The 22,726-nt window shown below is 37.0% G+C and overlaps 1 protein-coding gene across 5 annotated transcripts in view; it reads left to right on the plus strand.

The window, feature by feature from the left end:
- The window catches only part of FIRRM (FIGNL1 interacting regulator of recombination and mitosis), a 41,200-nt gene that overhangs the window by 8,637 nt on the left and 9,837 nt on the right, over positions 1 to 22,726 (plus strand). For 3 of the 5 annotated variants that reach the window (XM_014783441.2, XM_087437821.1, XM_087437824.1), the window contains 10 exons: positions 842 to 926; positions 2,607 to 2,745; positions 7,728 to 7,808; positions 9,249 to 9,313; positions 12,877 to 13,025; positions 13,300 to 13,429; positions 14,552 to 14,738; positions 15,588 to 15,670; positions 16,016 to 16,067; positions 17,805 to 17,894. In XM_014783441.2, the coding sequence (XP_014638927.2) occupies positions 842 to 926; positions 2,607 to 2,745; positions 7,728 to 7,808; positions 9,249 to 9,313; positions 12,877 to 13,025; positions 13,300 to 13,429; positions 14,552 to 14,738; positions 15,588 to 15,670; positions 16,016 to 16,067; positions 17,805 to 17,894 (1,061 nt within the window). Of the gene's footprint in view, positions 1 to 841; positions 927 to 2,606; positions 2,746 to 7,727; positions 7,810 to 9,248; positions 9,314 to 12,876; positions 13,026 to 13,299; positions 13,430 to 14,551; positions 14,739 to 15,587; positions 15,671 to 16,015; positions 16,068 to 17,804; positions 17,895 to 22,726 lie in introns of those variants that run through there. The other 2 variants (XR_015553880.1, XM_087437835.1) reach the window with 2 other exon arrangements.

A 22,726-nucleotide genomic window follows, 5' to 3' on the forward strand; every position in this document is an offset into this window, starting at 1 on the left:
ACAAACCACCCCAAAGTCTAAAACTACTAATTTTATTTATTCATAATTCTGTGAATGCAGTTTAGGCTGTGCTCAGCTGGGACAGCTTTCTCTGCTTCACATGGTGCAGCTGGCTCACTCATGTGTTTGTGGTCAGTGACCTCAGTCACGTCTGGCTGTTGGCATAGGCAGAAATGCTGAGCCAGCCATGTGTAGCACATCAGCCAGTAGGCTGGCCCAGGCTCAGTCACCTGATGGTGGCCTCAGGGTTTCTAAGAGCAGCAAGAGAGGGCAAGCCCCAATATACAAGCACTTTTCAAGTCTCTTCTTGCTTTACGTTTATTATTTCCTGTTGACCAAAGTAAGTCATGTGGCTAAGCCCAGGGTCAGTATGGAAAGGAACGGCCCAAGAGTGTGGACACAGAAAGGGGAGTTATTGTGGCCACTTTACAAATAATCTACCACAGGCAGAGTAGAAGCCTTCCATGAGTACTGTGCAAATTCATTTTAATTCTTCTTGTTAGGTTTTCCTTCCTTAGCAGTTTATTTTGTCATTTTGAATTAGAATATCTATAGAATATTTCATTTATAGTAGGGCACAACTTTAATTTCACTGAACATTTTTAGTTTCATTTAGGTCATAGAGTAGAAGTAAACTTCAAAAGTTAATTTTCCATAATTTATAAAAATCTTAAATCAAAACTCTGACACTTATTTTCAATAATTATTTCGACAGTTTTGGTCAAACTGCATTACCTATTTTAACAAATCACAGTTGTTCAATGGATACTTTTAAATATAGGAGAAACTCACGCCATATGACATTTGAATGTCCTAAGAGTTCTATTATCTTTCTTTGTAGTTATTCATTCATTGTTGGAAATCTGCTCTGTTATTTCCAGTATGGACCATGCATTTCATGCCAATACTTGGAAATTTATAATTAAGTAAGAGTTTTTTGTTTTTCCTTTGTTTTTACTTTTTGTAATTTATTTTCCATATCCAAAATCTTTATTTGTAAGTTTTCTTAGATTGCATTTAAAACATTGTATGGGTGTGAATAATGTTTACTGACACTACTTCTGATAATCCAGATATTGTACGTGTAGCTCCTAAACCAAATTGGGCTTCTTTACTCTGCTGCCTCTAAAATCAAAAAAAAGTTCTGCCTCATTAGCTAGCACTTCTGAAATAATGGGCCATGGGGCCTTAACCACTTGCCTACTGCTACTGTAGTTTAAGTGACTAACAAGTGTCCTATTTCCAGGCTTAGATAGGTTAATAATTATAATTAGAGCTGAATATAATCCCTTCATTATATGCTTTTGAGTTCTTCAAGTTTAATTCCATTTAAAAAGTAATTTTAACGAGCATTATGGAGCGTTACTAGGGAGAATGCCCACAGGGTTCATCACATTCTTGGGAGTGGGAGGAGATATAGTTGAGAAGTAAAAATGCTTAAGAACCTCTACTTTATACACATGCATAAAACATTAAAGGTCAGTGTGGTACTTTCAGGTCTCAGGTGCTTTTCTTGCACCACCAGGTCGTTAAGTTGCCAACAAGTAATAGTGCCGGGTTAAAAGTGTCAACTCAGAGCCAAACCACATATGCTTGAATCCATTCTGAAATCACCCCCTCCGCCTGAGCCCTTGGGCAATTTGGTTAACTTCTCTGAACCTTAGTTTGCTCATCTGAAAATGGGAGGAATAACCATAGCACCTTCCTGGTGGGGTTATATCAAGAATTAACTGAGTTTATCAATGTGAAATGCTTAGAACTCGGCATGGCCCATAGTGAGTGCTCAGTGAATTAGCCACATCACCATCATCATCACTGAATATCTTCCACTCTTGCCCTTTTCCATTTTCAGCATTCAGACTGATCTTTTAAAAGTGTAAATCAGACCACATCACTCTACTGCTTAAAATCCATCCCATGTTACTAACAGTAACAACCTAATCCTGTCTGGCCCCTGCCTTCTTCACCAGCCCATCTCTGCTGCTCTCTCCCTGCTCTTAGTTCCTCAAACATGCCAAACTCTCCTGTCCTGGAGCCTTTTTTTAGCTTTTCCCTCTGCTCCTCTCCCCTACTCTACTCCTTGCTAACTCCTGCTTTTCCGTCAGTTCTCAACTCAAGTGTTACATCTTCATGGTAGCATTCTTTGATATCCTCATCCTAAGAATAAATTAGATTAGATTTCTCTATTGTAGCACCGTGGACTTTTCCAGCTTAGCATTTATCACAACCGTAATTAATTATTTATTCTTGCAATTATTTAACGTTCTCTCTTGTGCTAGACCAGAAGTTCCATGCAGACAGGGCAGAGACTGTGTCTTTTCATTCACTTCTCTATCCCCAGGACCTAGCAGAGTGCCTGGCACGTAGTAAGAGTTCCACTAGTATTTTGTAAGGAGAAGTAAAAAATTAGCAACTTACTTAAATTAGCAGGCTGGCTTCAGGCTGGCTTCAGAGGTAAAGTCAGCACATCTTAATTATGCCATGTCTAGTACTATATATGATGCATTGTGATTTTTTACATGTTCCTTTAAGTCATATTTTTGTGGTTCTAAGTTACTCAATGTGTTACTTGTAGTGATTGTATTCTTTTCTTTTTCTTCATTTAGGCAGAGCCTTAAGCACCAGTCAGTTATAAAGAGTCAACTGAAACACAAAGATATAATTACTAGCTTGTGTGAAGACGTTCTTTTCTCCTTCCATTCTTGTTTACAGTTAGCTGAGCAGATGGCACATTCAGATACACAGGTAAAACATGGTCTAACAACACTTGAGACAGTAGCTCTTTTTTCCTTTGGCAGTTACTAAAATCTCATTTGAGTCTATGGATCACTTTACCTAAAAGGGTTTTAATTTGTTTTGTTTTTGTTTTTTCAATCTGTGGGATTATTTACAGCCCATAGTTACTTTTCACCCAGAACATTGCATTAGACTTCTGTCTTCTATCATTCCCTTAAGAGTCTGCTTGTCCCCCCCTTTTACATACTAACTAGTTGATCACGGCATTCTCCTCAGAATCCTTTCATTCTTTTCTACCCTAGGACAAAAATCTAATTCCTTAGTCCTGTATTTATTTAAGATTGTCTTGATATAGCCACAATCAATCTTACCTTCACCAATCCAGCAACCTGTGGTGATGTGATATACAACTCTGTTGTATGTGTATGTATGTATCAGTCTTCTAAAATTGGTATATACTTAACATTTATTTTAATTTCAGAAAGTTATAGTATTGAATTTATGAAACAGATTGTATCTAAAAGTTTGTAATACACTTATTGGGAATTATAGTTCATTTTCCTATAACAATGTATACATAGTGCCTTTTGTTCTCAGACTAGCCCTTTAAATTTTATTTAACTCACAATAGCCCTAAATTATAGGATTAATAGTACTCAGGACCCAACAGTTAAATGTAGTGATTTCAATGGGAAAATGAGTTAAATATTTCTTCCTGGAATAACATTTACGTGCCTTCCTGTTGTAGACCTGTAAGCTGATACAGGCAATTCCTTTGTACCTATGCTCTTCCCTGCCCAGCAGCTGTCGGGGCGGATGTGTAAGGATTCATCCCATTCCTAAGCACTGGGCACAGCTCCTGGGGTAGGGATAACCTGGAAAGTCAGACCCTAGAGGAGGGTGGAAGTTTGAAAAGGAGTTCTGACGTTGGTAAGAAGGAAGTGAGGAGTAGCTTAGGAAGGGGCTAACCTTTTCCTTCATGCTTCTCTTCGTTTTCTCTTTTCTGTCCTCCCCTTACATCCTTCTTTCTTTTTCCCTTTTCTTTTCCATCCCCGCTTCCTTCGTGTACACTTTCTGATTCCCCTCATGTTGCTAACAGGAGGAGGCGTTTGGTTGGGTATCCTGTGTCAATGGCAGGAGGATTGTTCCCCTCTTCACCTTTATCCTATACATCCATATCCTCAACCCCAAACTCCTCTTTTCCCAATTGCCTTCTTGCTTATCTTGACTCCATAGACTCCCAAGCTAGTGCTTGGACACTAAGTTTAGACAGAGATTCTTGGGCAGGAGCAAGATGGGGAAAGCCCAGGCAATAGTATAGTCTATAGTGGAAGAAAAAAGAGAAGTCCTTAAGGGTGCCTGACCAGGGTGGCTATTTGTACATAAAGTGTGTAAGTTCAGCTTATATAAACTGCTTGTATATGAAACTCAGAGAATTTAAATTGCGAACTTTCCTAACTGTCCAATCAAATTTTCAAGTTTTTCCTTGCTTGTGAAAATTTGAGACTGATAAATGTGACTAGCACGACTGACTGTCCTTTGCCTGAAATGGAGCCTTGAGATGGTCCATATAGTTTCTCCATTCTTAACTCTAAATTCTGATCAGCAGTGCCCTCTGCCGTTCACTATTGATATTTATTATGAATCAAGCTATTATATAAAGTCTTCGCAGTTTTTTCACCTTGTTTTCGAGAACATCAAAATAAAACCACTAGGTTTAATAGGTAATATGGTATTTATGGAAGCATATAGATATATCAGTTCCCTGATATAACCCAGTATTAGGTTCCTGGGGCTGTGGTAACAAATGATCACAAACTGGGTGGCTTAAAACAACAGAAACTTATTCTCACTGTTTTAAAGGATAGAAGTCTGAAATGTGTCAGTAAGACCACATCCTCTCTAAGTCCCTAGGGGAGAGTCTGCTCCAAGCCTTTCTCTTAGTTCGTGGTGTTGCTGGCATTCCTTGTCTTGTAGCTGTGTAACTCCAGGCTCTGACTCCGTCATCACGTGGTGTTCTCTCCCTGTGTCTTCACCTCAGCTTCATGCAAGGACGTCAGTCATATTGGATTAAGGGCACATCCTACTCTGGTATCACCTCATCTTAACTAATTACATCTGCAATGACCCTGTTTCCAAATAAAGTCACATTCTGAGGTACTGGGGGTTAGGGCTTCAACATATATTTTTAGGGGACACAGTTCAACCCCTAATAGCCCCTAAAATTGACCTTTATTCTCTATGAGACTTAAATATGGTTTCAAAAAGAGAATATTGTATTAGACTTTTTAATATGTAGTGTTTTAGCCACCAATGATTTAGTTTTTCTGTGAAGATAGCGAAATTTATTTGCAAGGCTCTTAGATATAAATTTAATTTCCACTGTAATTCCTACTTTTGTTTATATAATGCTTATAGAAATTTGTATTCAGAAAATAGACATATACTTTATTTAAATCCATTGCCTCCGTTTAGATTTATTGCCTGCTACATTTAGATTTTATCAGTATTTTCTTATTTTATTTAAGAAAGGAAGAGTGGATACTCAGTATTTTGAAACATTAGAAAATGGTCTTCCTTGCTTATGTCCCCAGTCTTCTTTGTTGGCATTGGGGTGCAAGCTTTCTGTTTTAAACTGCTGGGTAAACCAAGATGGGACAGTGTTGTGTTGTACACTTGCTTTTTGAAAATGTCAAAATAAAGGCTCTAGATTTCATTAGTATGCTATTTAGTAATGAAGTGAAAGTGGAGCTTTCAACCAAATCTTGTACCATTTCCCTTTGAATTTAAGGCAAACATGGTAAGTTGTGTGTCACCATTCATTCGTTTAACAAGTATTTCCAAGTGCTTATTCTATGCCAGAAAATGTACCAGGTGCTAAGTTAGTCACGTTTTCTGCCCTCAACAACTTCTAGTCTAGGTCAGGAGACAAATAAGCAGGGCAATATAGAACAGTATGATCTTTGGAGAACTGGGGGTTGACTCATGGGAGTAAAGAAGGAAGCCAACTGTGAAGTCAGGGAAAGTTTCTTGCGATATGACATCTAAGCTGAATAAAATTTCTTATTGAGTATATTATAAGGTCAGTGTAGATTCATCTTTAATCCCTGTACTTTTAAAATTCCATAGCACTGTATAAGAGAGTTCATGTTCATAATTATCAAAGAAAGGTGAATTTTCATCTAACCTATTTCTGCTGAGGAAAATTGACTGTATCCAAATAATTTTATTAAAGGTCAAAATGAAAGATCTTATTCAGTTAGTGGATCATCCAATTCCATTTTGATTGGTTTAATTAAGGTCTTGCTGTATTGTAGGAAAGAAATTGAACATAGTCAATTAACATTAAAGTTAAGATATGTTATCTCATATGAAATGATTCTTAAAATTAAAGACAATAATGTATCTATTTGACTTAATTTTATGGTACTAATTTAAAGCTCTTTGGATTATAGGATATGTTACACATTTGAGTGACATAACAACCAATATTTATTGAGCTAAGTTGTGTGTCAGACACTATTTAAACCTCATCATAACCTTAGTATAAACCATATTGCAGCCTCATAGAGAGGTTTCATAAATTTCCCACGATCACATAGTATTTGTGGTGGGGCCAGGATTTCAGTCCAGGTGATGACCCCACAGTCGTCTACCTCCCACTGTCTTATCAATTTACAAATGTAACACATACTCAGAAAACTCACACATATTACACAAATATCTAACATGGAAAGTGAAATCCTACTTTCATTTGCTAGACAGAACCACAGGTAAGGTTTTGATTTATTTTGGGGGGATTAGGGAGCAAATATTAACAAACACATTTTAAAATAATAATAAGATTATATTATACATACTGTTTTATAGCTTGATTTTTACTTACTAATCTATCTCAGGGCTTTCTGTGTCCATGAAGGTATATCCACCCGATTCTTTTTAAGACTCTATACTGTTAGAGTTTATGGATATACTTTGAATTTATTTAACCATTCTCCAGTTGATGGATACTTGGTTCATTTCAAGTTTCACTATATAAAAAAATGTTGCGTTGTATACCTGTACTAGTATTTCTATAGGATGTATTTCCAGAAGTAGAACTGCTACTGGGTCAAGGAGTTTTAACAGTTTAGCTTATAATAATAATGCAAAGGGTGTATTATTTCATGCTCCCACGAATGGTAAAAGAAAGTGCTCATTACCTCCCTTACTCATCAACTCTGAGATATTGTCTATCTTTTTAATCTTTGCTAATCAAATAGCCCTCTCTGCCCTGCTCAAAAGATATGTAATTAGGTTGTGATTTGGATTTTTTCCAATATTAGTTTTTGGGCAATTTGTATTTTCTTTTCTGTGAACTGCCTTCTCATGTCTTTTACCTGTTTTCTTTTATATGTCATTCTTTAGATTTTATTTATTTATTTATTTTTCCCCCCAAAGCCCCAGTAGATAGTTGTATGTCATAGCTGCACATCCTTCTAGTTGCTGCATGTGGGACGCAGCCTCAGCATGGCCGGAGAAGCGGTGGGTCGGTGCGCGCCCGGGATCCGAACCCGGGCCGCCAGCAGCGGAGCGCGCGCTCTTAACCGCTAAGCCACGGGGCTGGCCCTATATGTCATTCTTTTATTGGCTTGTAAGACCTTTTTATTTTGACCATCTGCTGATCCCCATGTAGCAAAGAACAATAAGGTATTTAAACTTCTTTCACTTTCAGATCGACCAAGAATGATCTCCTCTTCTACTGCTATGTATGAAGGTTTCTTTTCAGTAATGTAGAGTTTAGTTTTTGAAATATCTGTGTCGTCATTCAGTGTTTATTTGTATTGCTCCTAACAACAATTCAGAAAAGAATTATGTTTTCTTGGAAAATTTTTATACTCTAAGTGTTTATTAAGAGATCTTTTTAGAAAATATTGTCTCATTTACAAGCTTAGCTAATTTCATATTCTTTTCTTATTTATTATGCTTTCTTATTTCCTTTTTTGGAACAGGATAGTGCTGACTACAGATTATTTCAGAAAACAGTCAAGTTGTGTCGTTTCTTTGCTAACTCCCTTTTGCACTATGCTAAGGTAAGGCTTATTTTTTATAATGTGTAAATGTGAAATCTATAGTAAATTATCCTGTTTTTGTCAATCCTGCCAAGAAGAATCTTTTAAAGTTATTTTGTCAAGGGTATATTTTGTAGGGTTTTTTTTTTTTGGTTTAATATTGTTAATTGTTAAATATTGAGCATCTGTTACATCATTTAAGTTGCTACCATCATCATTGTTATTATTTTTATTCAGTTCTCTGAAAAGATTATTTCTGTAAGCATAAATAAAATTATTTCTATAAGCACAAATCAATTTTCATAAGATAATTCAATTTGCCTTTAAATACTGTTTATAAATTATTTCTACCATATTTCTAAATTAGGTTGTTAAAGTTTAAATGTTCAAACCTTTAAAACTGTATAATAATTTTAAGAAGAGCTGCATATTTGGGAGTCATCAGGATAGCAGTGATAGTTGAAGATATATGAAGAGAATAGAGAAGTTGTCAAGGCAGATTATTTGGAGAGAAGAGCAGAGAATGCTTACAGCAGCCAGTGAAAGAAACATCATTGTAATAGATATTGGTGATTTTTTAAAAAAAACTGTTGTCCATGTTGAATTTGTTTTTGACCTTCCTCATTTTTGAGGAAGAGATAAGGATCTCCATGACTGTTTATTATAGTTAGAATTCCATGGCACATTGCCATCCTATTTGATGTGCTGCCCGAGTTGGTGCTTCTTGGCAACTGCCACTTATGACCATAGTTGGCTGCTCCGGCACTGGGTTCCCTGCAGCTTGCAGGAGTGTATTTCATTGGCAGAGGTACATGGTGGGAGGGTCCTGGCAACAGTGGCTCTTATGGGTAGTTACCCATCTGATATTTCCTTGGTATGGAGAAGGCAAAATTGCCCCTAATTATACCATTTTAAATCAATTCTTTTCTATCAGGGAAATTTTAAACTTTTTAAAATTAATCATCAGCTTTTTTTCTATATCCTATAATACAATAAAAATTATTTCTTTACTTTCTAAAAGATAGCCTAACCATAATGGAGCAGTCACAACTGTACTTGAATCCCAGCCTTGTTGGTTTTTAGCTCTCTGACTTGATCAAATTACTAGATCCCTTAGCTTCAGCTTTCTGTTCTTTGAAATGGGGATAATAATATGTCATAGGATTTTTGAGAGGACTAAAATTAAATAAGTAATGTACATAAAGTCACTTGCTACCTGTCTGCCAAGCACTTGGTAGGTGCTTAGAAATGATGGCTGTTAATGGTGGTTGTGGTGATCATTGTAATAGTGAAGAATGTTAGGTGCTTACCCTCATCATCCTTTTTATTCTCATGGAAGAACTTTTTTTTTTAATGTGGCACATCCACAGGATTTTATTTTGTTTTGCGCGCCTTTGTGAGAGGGTATGTATTAGAAAAACACGTTGTATACAAAGAATGAAGAGTGTTATTTTATTTTAGGAATTTCTCCCTTTCCTCTCTGATTCTTGCTGTACATTACACCAGCTTTATCTTCAGATACACAGGTAAGAAGAATGCCATATGATTATTAAAATGTAACAGTGACATTTGAACTATGCAAAGCTTAAGGGTATATCATTTTAAAATAAAATATCAGAGTAATTTTTCTTAATGTTTTAGTAAATTTTTATCTGCTTAAAATAATTAGTTGGAAGCTTTTAAAGAGTAGATTCCATGTGAGTTTTACTTATCTCTGTATTCTTAACTAGTACCTTATACTAGTGATGAATAATTGGTATGGTGCTAGTGATGAATAATTGGTATGGTGAAAATACCAAAGGCAAAAAAAAAGAGGTTATATATACATTTATGTGTGTGTGTGTGTGTGTATGTGTGTGTGTGTGTGTGTGTGTGTGTGTGTGTATATATATATTTTTTTTTTTTTTTTTTTTTTTTTGCTGAGGAAGATTGGCCCTGGGCTAACATCCTTGCCCATCTTCCTCTACTGTATATGGGACGCCGCCTTAGCATGGCTTAACAAGTGGTGCGTCAGTCCACGCCTGGGATCCAAACCTGTGAACCCCAGGCCACCAAAGCGGAGCGCATGAACTTAACTGCTGTGCCACCGGGCCAGCCCATTGGCATATTGTTTTTCATATTTGTTAACTTTTATTTTATTTCTGTGAGATTTAAGTTGAGTAGTAGTTAACTCCATCTCAGAAAACAAATGCATTACCAAAAAGTGTCATAATTTAGATAGGGGCTAAGTGATGTCTGAAATTGACAATTACCTCAGAAGAGCCCACAATTTTACACTAAAATAATCTGTCAACTCATTTATCCAGCAGTCCTCTTTAGTCTCCTAGACAACTTTTTCATACCTCTGCCTCTTCAAACTTCTGTCTCCAACATCTTCTCCCCATTTCTCACTGTCAATTAATGTCCTTGCTTTGTATGTCACTGAGAAAAATGGAAGCAGTCGGAAGACAGCTGCCATATACTCCCTCCAACGTCAACTATTCTGCCTTTATCTAGGCCTGTATGTTCCCTTGTTCCCGTGTTGAACTGTCCGTGCACCTGCCTATGGCCAGCCTCTCCATCTGTGCACTGGATTTCATCCTCTCTCACATGCTCAGGGACCTCGCTCTAGCAGTTGTTCCCTTTCCCCCTTGCATCGTCCATCTTCCCTTTCTGCTGGGTCTTTCTCATGAGGATACCAACATGCCGTAATTTTTCCCGTCTTAAGAAGAATACAAAACAAACCAGATCTCTCAGCTCTACATCCTCCTCCAAACACTTTCCCATTTTTCTGCCTCTGTTTACAACACTCTTAGAACTAAGTTGTCCAAACCACTATCTCTACTTTCTTTCTTGAAGCTATTCCAGTCAGACTTTCCATTCCACCACTTCACCACAACAGCTCTTGTCAGTGTCGTCAGTGACCTCCACGTTTGCGGCATCCAGTGGTCAATTTTAGACCTCGTCTTATGTAACCTGTCAGCAGTGCTTTACCCTTTCTTTTGAACTCTTTCTTCTGTTGGCTTCCAAGATACCTCTGTCTCTCGGTTCTCTTCTGATCTCACTGGCTGCTCCTTCTGAGCCTCCTCAGCAGGTTCCTTCTCTTCTCCCCACTTTAAGTTGGATGTGCCCCAGCACTCAGTCCTCAAGCCTTTTCTCCTTCTATGGTCATTTAGTCTCAAGACTTTAAATTTATGTCTCTCCTCTTTAATGTCTAACTGCCAATCGGGACATCTGCACTTAAAATGACCCAAACCAAACTCTTGATTCCTACCCATTCCATCCCCACCCTCCACAAAATCTGCTCCTCTTGTAGCTTCCTCATTTCCTTTTAAGTGGCAGCTTCGTTCTTCAAATTGATCAGGCCAAAAAACCTTGCTGTCATCTTCAGTGTTTTTCTCTTGCTCTCATACCACACATCTAGTCCATTAGCAAATTCTGTCAGTATCACCTTCAGTATAAATATATGTATTCACTATGTGTGTACAGAATCCAACCACTTCTCACCACCCGAACTGCTACCATCTGATCCCATCCACTATTATTTTCTTGCCTGGATTTTTGCAAAAGAGCATCCTCCCCACTGTCTTTGCTTACACTCTTGCCTTGCTCTAGTCTGTTCTCTGTACAGTAGCCAAAGTGAGTGATAAAACATAAGTTAGATACATGACTTCTGTGCAAACCCTCAAATGACTCATTTTCAAACAATTCAATAGAATTTCCTGTCCACCTTACCTTGTTTTATTTTTTCTCTATAGCACTTATTAACATCTGCTATATTATGTATTTACCTGCTCACTTGTTTGTTAACCGCCCCCTTCATTAAAATGTACACTCTATAAAGGCAGTGACTGTATATTCTCTTTACTACTATATCACCCACTCCTGGAAAGGCACAAAACATGTGCATAGGCACTTAATAAACATTTGTCAAATAAATTAATTTAAAATACCTCTTTTGATTGAAAAACAAATACTTGCTTTGATGCTCAGTAGCTGTAGTTCAAGTCGATGGAGTATCATTACCTACATTTTATTTATGTACAGTCACGCCTCGTTTAATGACGGGGATACATTCTGAGAAATGCGTCATTAGGTGATTTCCTCATTGTGTGAACATCGTAGAGTGTACTTAGACAAACCTAGATGGTATAGCCTACTACACATCTAGGCTACATGGTACTAATCTTATGGGACCACCGTTGTATATGCAGTCCATTGTTGACCAAAACATTGTTATGCGGTGTTTGTTATACGGTGTATGACTCTATGTCTTACTGTACTTATAATTTAATCCTCACAACTCTGAATCAATGTCACAAGTGAAGAAACTGAGGCTCAGTGAGGTCAAATGAAACAACCAAAGTCACGTAACTAATAATTGACAGACTGGTGCTTTCTCCATCACATTACAAAGACTTCAAGTGGTTATCTTAGGTCCATCCTTTTAAATGCTTTTCTCCCTCTAGACAGGGTTTTTTCGTGTCCTATCAAATTTGCCACAATTAAAATAACATGGCAAAAAAATATTGAATACGTATTTTATTTCACGTAGGTTTTGATTGAAGTTTAGTTTAAACCCCACTTACTGAGACATTTGCCATGAAAGTCTTTGCCTCTTCCTTCAGTGTTACTATTCAGTTTAGTTCTTGTAAAGCTCTTGCTTCTGAGAAACTGAGCATTAACTCATAGTAAATTCAGCATTCTACCTATTTTAAAACAACTTTTAATAGAAGTAATTAGGCCAGAATTTATCAGAAATATCTTTTTATGTATGTTTTTACTAGTTATTTGAGTCATATTTTTACAGTATTTATTAAGGGTATCATTGTCAAGATGGTATTAAAATGTATCAAAACAATACTAAATTTTTCTCTAAGATTATAAACTTTTAATTTTATAGAATTATAGCCATGTTATTTAGTTCAGAGGTCTTCATACAGTTATGGTGTCGATTCAGTACTTTGAATTTTGTTTTATAAAACGCATGCTACTTATTTTTTTATGTATTTCCACTGCTAGAAGAACGTCAGTTTGCAGTACTTACCTAAAATTACCTAAAATTAGAAGAAAGCTATTAATCAAGGAACTTTTTTGCCTCCCTTTCCAGCAAGTTTCCTCCAAGCCTGTATGCCGCCAGGATTTCTAAAGCACAGCAGGAAGAAATGGCCAGTACTTTCCTAGTCACCCTGGATCCCCTCATCTCTCAGCTTCTCACATTCCAACCTTTCCTGCAAGTGGTTTTGGACAGTAAATTAGGTAAATTTCAAAAGAGATTTAATGTTAAATCATCTCTTATTAATTATGATATGTTAGAGATAGGGTTATTTTCCCTTACATACTCGTTCATTTTTAAGTTTTAAAATTGTATTTAAAATTCTTTCTGCTTTTTTTCTTGAAACATATTTCTCATTTAAAAAAATTATGCCTCTAATTTCTTTGTATATCACAATCAGATTTCTGCTGAAAATATGTAGAGTATGTTTTTACCAATTTGTTATAACTTAATTAATGTGTTTTGATTACCTGTAAGAGCTGCCATGTGAGCTACAGTTCCCACAGTGTCTGCTGCTGGTTGTCATCATGGATAAGCTGCCTGCTCAGCCTGAGGATGTGCAGACCCTGTGGTGCACAGAGAGCCAGGTCTCAGAAACCACAACCAGGTAGCAAACGTGGTGGTGTTTATATCCAATCATATTATGGATGGTTTAAATGCCCTATTGTTTGGAATGATCTAGAAATTAAATTTTTTGTTATGTCACATGTTCTAGTTAATATGTGATCCAGATCTCATATATATTGCTACTTTATAAAAATAGATAAATAGACATAAATCTACGACAGATGCTAAAAATATTTTAATTTTCTTCAGTTTTTAGAAGGTACTGCCTAATATTCAGTGTTATGAACATTTAGTGTAATAGAGTAGATGTAGTTAGTACATTTACAAATAAGCTCTGATGAATAGAATGCTAGAAACTATACGTTACCTCCTGGGAAATTTCACTTGGATTCATCTTCCTTGCCAATACCAGGCCCTAGTTTCTTATTCCCTGGATTATTGCTATGCTCTAGTTTTTCACCCTTTCCTTTAGCCCATTCTGTGCACTACCATGTTAGTCTCCCTAAAGCCCAGATCTGCTTCCTGTTCTCCTGCTCAAAAAACTAAAGCGTAATGTCCAGACTCCTCAGCTTTGCATATTAAAGCCCATCCCATTCTGTCACCATCTTCTACTTTTGCTCCTCAGCCTTTCAACTCATTTTCTACACACACACTTGACTTCTGTCAGACTGGTTATTCGTGTCTACCTTTTCACTCATGCTGTGTCTTCTTTACCTATTTATATTTTGCCCATTTTTAATTTGTTATTTAAATCTTCTATGAATATTTCTTAAACCATTTCAATCTTAAAATGACCCCTCCCTATCTGAACTATAATACCTATTTTCTATTTTATATATGATGTCTAATTTAGCTATTTAAATTTCAAGTTCCTTGATGAATTTTGTCTTTGACTTTGTATAGTTCAGTACTAAGTAAATAGTTGGTAAATGATAAAAAAAAAAGTACAGGAAAATTCTTCTCCTTTAAGGAATTTCTCTAGCAGTGACTATATTTTATTTGTATGGATACATAGTCACACATATTGGAAACTGTTGTTGATACATACCTCTTGAGACATTTTGCTTTGCTAAAATAACCCTATGTATGTCATATTATTAATATACCTGCTAATTATTAACTATTAATCATGTTAGGTTCAATGTTCTCAATTCCCCTGCAGGGTATCTCTACTCAGAGCCATTTTCTCCAGTTTTGAGCAGTGTTCTGGTGAGCTCTCTCTACCCGTCCATTTACAAGGAGTAAGGAGTCAAGGGCAAGCCGAGGTTGCTGTCACCTTGTATCAGCATGTGTGTGTTCATCTGTGTGCATTTATTGCTTCCTTTCATCCCTCACTGTTTCCCGAACTGGTAAGTTTGTTACTTGCTGGTCTAAGTGAGATTACCCTTTTGCTTTCTTTTTATTGAAATCATGATTCATATACAGAAGAAAGTGGGAATAGTTAATGTGTATTCTTTTTGAATGTCTTTCTCTCAGCTTGTGCATTTTGCTCTTTAATTCATTTGTGTCCTAGGAAATGGTAATCATAGAGTCCCATAGTATTCGGATGTAATGTTTAGTTAAAATATTTGAGAAGACATTTTGGGTGGGAAGGTATGGAAAGACAGTGTGAGAAGAGGAAAAATATGTAGGATTTTACCTAATTCAGTTTCATAAAGAAAAGAAGTAATAATAATAATAATAAGTAATACTATGTAGTACCAAGTCTCCTATAGATCCTATAGATCTTATAATATAGATTTTTTTTAATGGAATTGGATTAGAAGAGATGTTGAGAATATTCTAGGAAAAAAATTCTTAGAATTTACATAAAGATCATTTAAGATATTATACAATGGGTAATATCTGACACATATTAAATATTGTAAATTCAAATAGGCAGAAGCAAAAGTGTAGGCATATATGTTGTATATATTGTTTTAAAGATTTCAGGCTACTTAGAGATTCTTTGTGGATCCTAGTGATTGAGTTACCACAGTTAAAACCATTTTTGAATCTCCGTAGCCCAGCACAATGCTTAATATACAGTAGGTGTTCAATAAATGTTGAGGGAATGGCAGCATAGGTTCTTTTCAGATACTAGAAAGTAGAGCTTTCCCATTGAGGATCTGTTGTTATTTGGATTGTGAAAGTGTTTTGTTGTTTTGAGAAATATAATATTAATAATAATTTGTCATTAACTTGCTGTTTTTCGTTAGGATGCTGCTCTGTTGAATGCTGTGCTCAGTGCCAATATGATCACCTCTTTGTTAGCTATGGATGCATGGTGCTTCCTTGCTCGGTACAGCATACTTACTTTTTTGGTTTTTGGATTGATGTATTGTAGTGACCAACAGTAAATGATTTTATACTTGTAAGTTTATAGAAACATTCTGTCTCAATAATCTTTTAATAGTCTCCCAAAATGGTTTGATTTCATGTCATAGCACTAAATTAGGAACCGGGTTCCCTCTTTCATTTCTTTGGTTCAAGTCAATAGGTAACCATTGCTTAAGTAGTTGTGTATATTGTGATATTCCTTGGCCATGGAGATAACTGCAGTTTAGAATATTTAGTGCTTTATGGAAGTTCATCGCCTTGCTTTTGTGAATAATTGTATAAAGATTGCCTTCTCTTTATATCCCAGATATGGGTCTGCTGAACTCTGTGCACACCATGTCACCATCGTGGCTCATCTGGTGAGTAGAATTACAAGCCCTGAAACACCCACTTTCCATGCACTTCTTTTGGGGATGTGATTACCTTAAAGACTGTGAATATCAGGGCCGGCCCCGTGGCTTAGCGGTTAAGTGCGCGTGCTCCGCTGCTGGCGGCCTGGGTTCAGAACCCCGGGCGCGCACCAACGCACCGCTTCTCTGGCCATGCTGAGGCTGCGTCCCACATACATCAACTAGAAGGATGTGCAGCTATGACATACAACTATCTACTAGGGCTTTGGGGGGAAAAAAATAAATAAATATAATCTTTAAAAGAAAAAAAAAAGAATGTGAATATCAAAAGGAGAAATAGCATGGTAGCTAAATTGTTTTGACAGTTTCTTTCGCTGCATTAATGCTGATGCTATTGAGAATGATGTACTAGAAACAGTGTAAAACCAGGAAATTGTCTCATATTTTCAAAATTTTATGGAGTTCCATTAATTCTTCTGGGAAAGAAAGACAAGGTTGAGAATAAATTTAAAGTTGAAGGGCCGGCCCTGTGGCTTAGCGGTTAGGTGCGCGCGCTCTGCTGCTGGCAGCCCAGGTTTGGATCCCGGGCGTGCACCGACGGACCGCTTGTCTGGCCATGCTGAGGCCGCGTCCCACATACAGCAACTAGAAGGATGTGCAACTATGACATACAACTATCTACTGGGGCTTTGGGGAGGAAAAGGGAAAAAAAGGAGGAGGATTGGCAATAGATGTTAGCTCAGGGCCGGTCTTCCTCAGCAAAAAGAGGAGGATTGGCGTGGATGTTGGCTCAGGGCTGATCTTCCTCACAAAAAAAAATAATAATAATAAAGTTGAATGCAAAGTAGAAAATAAGAAAAGAGCTAGTTGTAGCATTGGTGAGCAAGAGTTTTCTCTCTCTTTAATGTGACTCAGACAAGCTGACTCTTATTTTGTCATATCTCTTTTAGTCAGGATGATTTGAGAGGGACTGAACGTGATAGCAATCAATGCCTTTTGGGAAAAGAAGTAATGCTTTCTGAATGGGGACAAGGAGAAAATGATTTAATCATGATTTATTTTAATCTTTTCAATGTTGATTTTTTTTTTCCTTTAAATTCTGAGATTTTGATATGTTCCATTTAAGATGGTCATGACCTGTTTGTTGTTTTGTTTTTTGTTCCTGGCCTTTGATCAAGGTCTTATGTGGGTCCATGTGTCTTTTGTGTCTTCTTATTGTGTCATATATTGCTTGGTTTACCTTTTAAGGATGTTGTAGACTAAATCCAGTGAGGTGTATAATAACCTGAATAGCTGACATCTATGTCTCCACAGCTAATGGTCTGGAGCGCTTACCCACTTTACTAAATCCTTAACACATCTTGCACAAAACAGATAAAGAGTGATTTGTATGTTATATGTATTATGTCTCCTTTAAATAAAAGCTTTCCTTTGAATAAAGCTCTCCTAGTACATTATGATAGGAATTGATTTCTAGAAGATTGAGTTTATAAAATCTTTTGGTGAAGCTTCCATCTTTATTGTTATATCCAGCTCTGCACTATTGTGCTTAGATCTTAAAAAATTCCATGAATTGTCTTTTAGTAGGATAATTGACGTATCAATTTATTATCAAAATAGTAATTAGAAATAGACATAGAAATTCCAAAGTGTTGTTTTTAAATATAGTGTCAAAATTGTTTTCTCATTATAAAAGCTATGATTTTAAGTCACTCACTCTCTCCTCTCTCTCCTGTCTTTTCCCAGATAAAATCTTGCCCTGGAGAATGTCATCAGCTCACCAACCTATCAGTGCTATTGAGGCGTCTGTTCTTCTTCATGGCCCCACCCCAGCAGGCAAGGATCTTTGTCACTGTCTTCGAACAGCTGCTGAGAATTGGATTCAGACTCTTTTGAAGGCTTTTTTTTTCCTCCTATTTATTCTACATTTAAATGTTGACATGATATGAGCATAAATTTTTAATATATTGATTGCTTTGCTGATTGCTTTTAGATGGATTTAGATTTTGATGTTGTTGAAGAAAAACCAGAGCTACACAGTAGTTAAAGTGGTAAAAACAGATTTTATTCAGGAACTGTTATGATAGAGGAAAAGAGACCTCAGTGAAGAACTGGGCTCAATTCTGAATACAGCATAGACTGGTGGGGATTTATAGTCAAGGAGCAAGGTGTAGGTTAATGGATACAGATTACTAAGAGGTGTGGGGGTGATGCTGGCTACACTGACTTGACAAGATTGTTGCTGAACACAGACCAGGGTGATCAGATACCAAGGGTGAGGGACTCTTTCTAAATTGACTTACCAGGGTTCTTGCTAAAACTGGATGATTCAGGTCCAACAAGGATGGCCCAAAGTCGAAGGCTAGTTGAGAAGAGGGCTTAGAAGAGCCTGACTTCAGTTTGATCTCAGAGAGGATCTTTGTCAGTGTCTTTGCTGCAGGTTTAGGTAATCATTCTAATTCTGTCTTCCTGAAATATCTTTCCCCTTATTTTTCATACATTTAAGATACTTGAAATGAAATGGTTCTACATTCGCTGCACCTTTTAACTTATTTTGAAGAGCTAGATATGATTTATGCCCTTACTGATGTCTCTTGTTCTTTTCTTTTTTTTTTTTTATAATTTTAGTTATTTATTTATTTATTTATTTATTTTTTTCCCCAAAAGCCCCAGTAGATAGTTGTATGGCATAGCTGCACATCCTTCTAGTTGCTGTATGTGGCACACAGCCTCAGCATGGCCGGAGAAGCGGTGCGTCAGTTTGCACTTAGGCTCTGAACCCGGGCCGCCAGCAGCGGAGCACACGCACTTAACCACTAAGCCACGGGGCCGGCCCTCTTGTTTTTCTTTTTAACAGTAAATAATTTGAAGTTTTAGGGGAAAATTGAAAGTATGATGAGCCTTAGTTGTTTGCTGCTGTGAGGAAAACAAACTCTGCCGTGATAGAGGAGATTCTCCAGTCACAGTAACCTGTGGAGCCCAGTGCAGTCCCCTGGACTGGTCACTGGAGCTCCTTTTTAAAAAATACAGCTTCCTGGACCTTAACCTGTGAATGGAGTGGGGATGGAGTGGTAGCTATGAAGTGAGGATCTGTAATATGTTTTTGTTATTATTGTTGTTAAATTCCTATCTGATTCTGACATGGATACAAGATTAGGAACCACTAGGTTAGTGAAGGGGGTTACAGGCCTTGGTTGGAATCCTGGCTTACTATGACCTGGGGTAAGTCATCCATTTTGGACCTCAGTTTCCCTGTCTGCAAAGTGGCTGATATGTGTAACTATTTTGAAAAATTTTGTAAGGACTTAGAGATAATATATGCAAAACACTTAGCATATTGTCAGGCTTAGAGTAGTGCTCAGTAAATGCTAGGAGTTACTTCTGACTTGAGTATTTGCCCCAAGTCCATGTCTGCTTTCCTGCCTTAGAGAGGTTGGCCAGGCACCAGAGAACCACACCAACCACCTAGCCCTCTTCCTTGCAGGTGTCTCTAAGGCCAGAAGCCCACCTGTTAGCCCTCTAGAAAATATGTGAGGGCTGCTTTTCTTCCCTCCAAAACTCCACAAGAGTGGTCAGCTCTAGGTCTCTTTGAATTTTAATACTTTTTACTCCCCTGTCAAAGGTCTGCCCCTGGTTCCTGGTACATTATTTTTCATAGAGGCCTTGTTAACTGAGAGGCCCTTCCTAAAGAAATGGAATTGGGGAGGGAAAGGGTCCTTTTAACCTCAATTCTCTCATTTATATATAAAATAGGAATAAAATTATCCCTTTCCTAAGGTGGTTGTGAAATTTTAACTTTTAGAATAATACCACTCAGAATGAATTAGCTCTAAATGAGGTCTAGAAGCTTTGTTAACAACTAAAGAAGATAGACTCTAGTTTATGTTTAGAAATGTCTTACGTCCTTCTGAGTTTTCTAAAATTTTCCAGATAATTGAGGCTATCAGATATGTACGTTATAGATAAATGAGGGGTTACTTTTAATTTTTTCCTTCAGTTATCAGATTACTGATTTCCTCCTATGGTCAAGTTACTGTGCTAAAATTTAAAATTAAGGGACACAGCTGAATTTGATTCCCTGTTCTGAGAGTCCTTGTGAGACACTCAGATGGCTGTTGGAGACTCGAGATACAGAGTCTAGATATGCATCAAGTGAGCATCTAACAAGTGTTAGTTCTTCTGCCATGCCCAGCTCTTTTTCCTTTTCCCGTAAGACATGATCCCTACTCTTGAAGGATGGAGGGAACTGACATTTTTTGAGACTATACTATGGACCAGGCTTTATACTGGGCACTTTAATTCTTTTAGTCCTTACATCAGCCTTGTGGGATAGATGATGATATGTCCATTTTATAGGAAAAGAAATAGTAACTCAGGGAGATTAGAGAATTTCCCCAAACTCACTTGTAAGAAACTGCTGAGCTGGGATTCAGACCAGATCTCTCTACTCCAAAATCTGGGCTTTTCCACTAATCCAGTATTCTTTTTTGACTGTTCTTCATGCAGCAATTTCAGGGGCCTCCTCTGTTTGTGGGGTGTTGACTCTGCCTCCTTACCCCTTTAACCATAGGAAATCTGCTTTTATTGTTTAGATGTATAAAGCTTGCTCATAAATTAATTTTTAATAGTGTTTTATTGCTTAAAATAAAAAACTTGGAAACCACTGCACTATGTCATGACGTCTCGAGGAACATATAATCTAGTAGAAATTATAAATTTATAAAAATACTCATAATAAAAGGTGGTATGTGATGAGTGCCAAAACTGAGGCACAAATCAGGTTTTGTTGGGTGTTCATAGCTTAGACGATCATTTCTGGGAGGTGCCATGTGGGAACAGGTAGGATATGGGGAAGCTGTTGGAGCTGGTGGCCTTTGAGATGCAAACTGAAGGATGGTGACAATGGAAGGGAGGTGGCGGGAACAAGAGCAGAGGTGAGAAAGCACAGGCTGGAGAGAAAAGCGGGAGGGGAAAGCAGGGAAGCTGGAAATAATTATTCAATTTATTTGCATACAAGATGTATCTTTTCAAATAGTGAAATAAAAGGGCCGGCCCCTTTTATTAGCGGTTTAATAGCGGTTAAGTGTGCGCGCTCCGCTGCTGGCGGCCTGGGTTCGGATGCCGGGCGTGCACTGACGCACTGCTTCTCTGGCCATGCTGAGGCCGCGTCCCACATACAGCAACTAGAAGGATGTGCAGCTGTGACATACAACTATCCACTGGGGCTTTGGGGGGAAAAAATAAATAAATAAAAATCTTTAAATAGTGAAATAAAAACCCAGATTTTGTATCAGTACTGCGGTATTAACATAAATGAAAATAGTTAATCCCAGTACAGTGATGTTTTACTTAAAAAAAGAAAGGTGTCTGTGGTAATTTTGAGGAAAATGCCAGTATATAGAGAGATTAAAATACATTTACTGTTTCAATATGGAGAGTAATTATTGAGTATCCTATTATTTCTTTTAGTGTGTAACTGTTAATAGTATTCCTGTTTTATAGAAACAAGCAAAAGTACAAGGAGGTTACCTAACTGAGTGGAAAGGATTTAATATGCTTGATTTAAGCACACTGGTAGTTGTGCTTGTTTGTGCTTTTCATGTAAAGTAAAAGTTACTAGATTTATTTGCATTTTAAGCCCACTGGTGTATTTTTTCTCCTCAATTTTAAGCAGGGAAGTCATAATTCTCTGAATTATTCCCTTATATTTCACTTCTTGTAAACTATTGTCGTTACTAGCAGTTTTAAATCTTTAAAATTGTGTTGAGACCAGGGTTTTCAAACTCAGAATAGTAAATAAATCACTCTTTCTATGTAACAAATTTTGGCAACACCTACCCTTTTATATTGTCCAAGGCATTATTATTCATAGTTTCTATTTTGGGAGGGGAACTAGTTCACTCACTCATTGGACTTGATTATAAAGAAAGATCACGTTTGAACTGATGTTTATCAGTTGGCACAATTCTTGTGGCTTTCCTGATGCTGTCTGGTTTCATGACTAAAGCTGCTTATTATAACAGTCACAGCTCATCGAGGGATCCATTTTTCTGGCTTTAGCAGCTGTTGCAAAAGATAGCCACATGATTTCTCCCTTGTTTTGACAGCTATTTTCTGCAAACAAAATAAAATTCAAATAAAAATATAGTACATAACATAGGAAAGTTTCTTTGTCAAATTTAGTATAGTGGGTTTTTTTTTTGTTTTTGATGTAGGAAAAATTTTCATTCAACAAGTAGATTTTGGATATTGTAAATTGAATTCTTCTTCTTAAGAAATTACATTAATATACTTCCTAGTTGGATTATACTTAATTTAGTAATTAAGTGCACCATTGTTTTTGGTATTTTTCCACCAGAAACTAATTCAACCTTTTAACTTTTTTTTTTTTTTAGAACTTGTCCATTTTTATCTAGTCTGTTGACACCTCATTTTAACAAAACAGTACTGTCTTTTGTTAACCTGGCAAGCACTTTGGATTGTTATTTCAGTGGTAGAATGCATTTGCCAACCACGCTGTTCTGAACTGGTGGCTTATATTTGTGAAATGGATTTTGTATGTTGTCTAAAGTAGAGCTGAGCCAGCTAGCCCACTGGAGAACTGAACCTGTGGCCTTTGCTTCTATAAGTCCTCTACTGCATTCAGCAGGCCACAAAGGTTGGCTGAA

Source organism: Ceratotherium simum, chromosome 2 (genome assembly GCF_057802395.1).
Source record: "Ceratotherium simum simum isolate JZ-2026a chromosome 2, ASM5780239v1, whole genome shotgun sequence".
Lineage (NCBI taxonomy): Eukaryota > Metazoa > Chordata > Mammalia > Perissodactyla > Rhinocerotidae > Ceratotherium > Ceratotherium simum.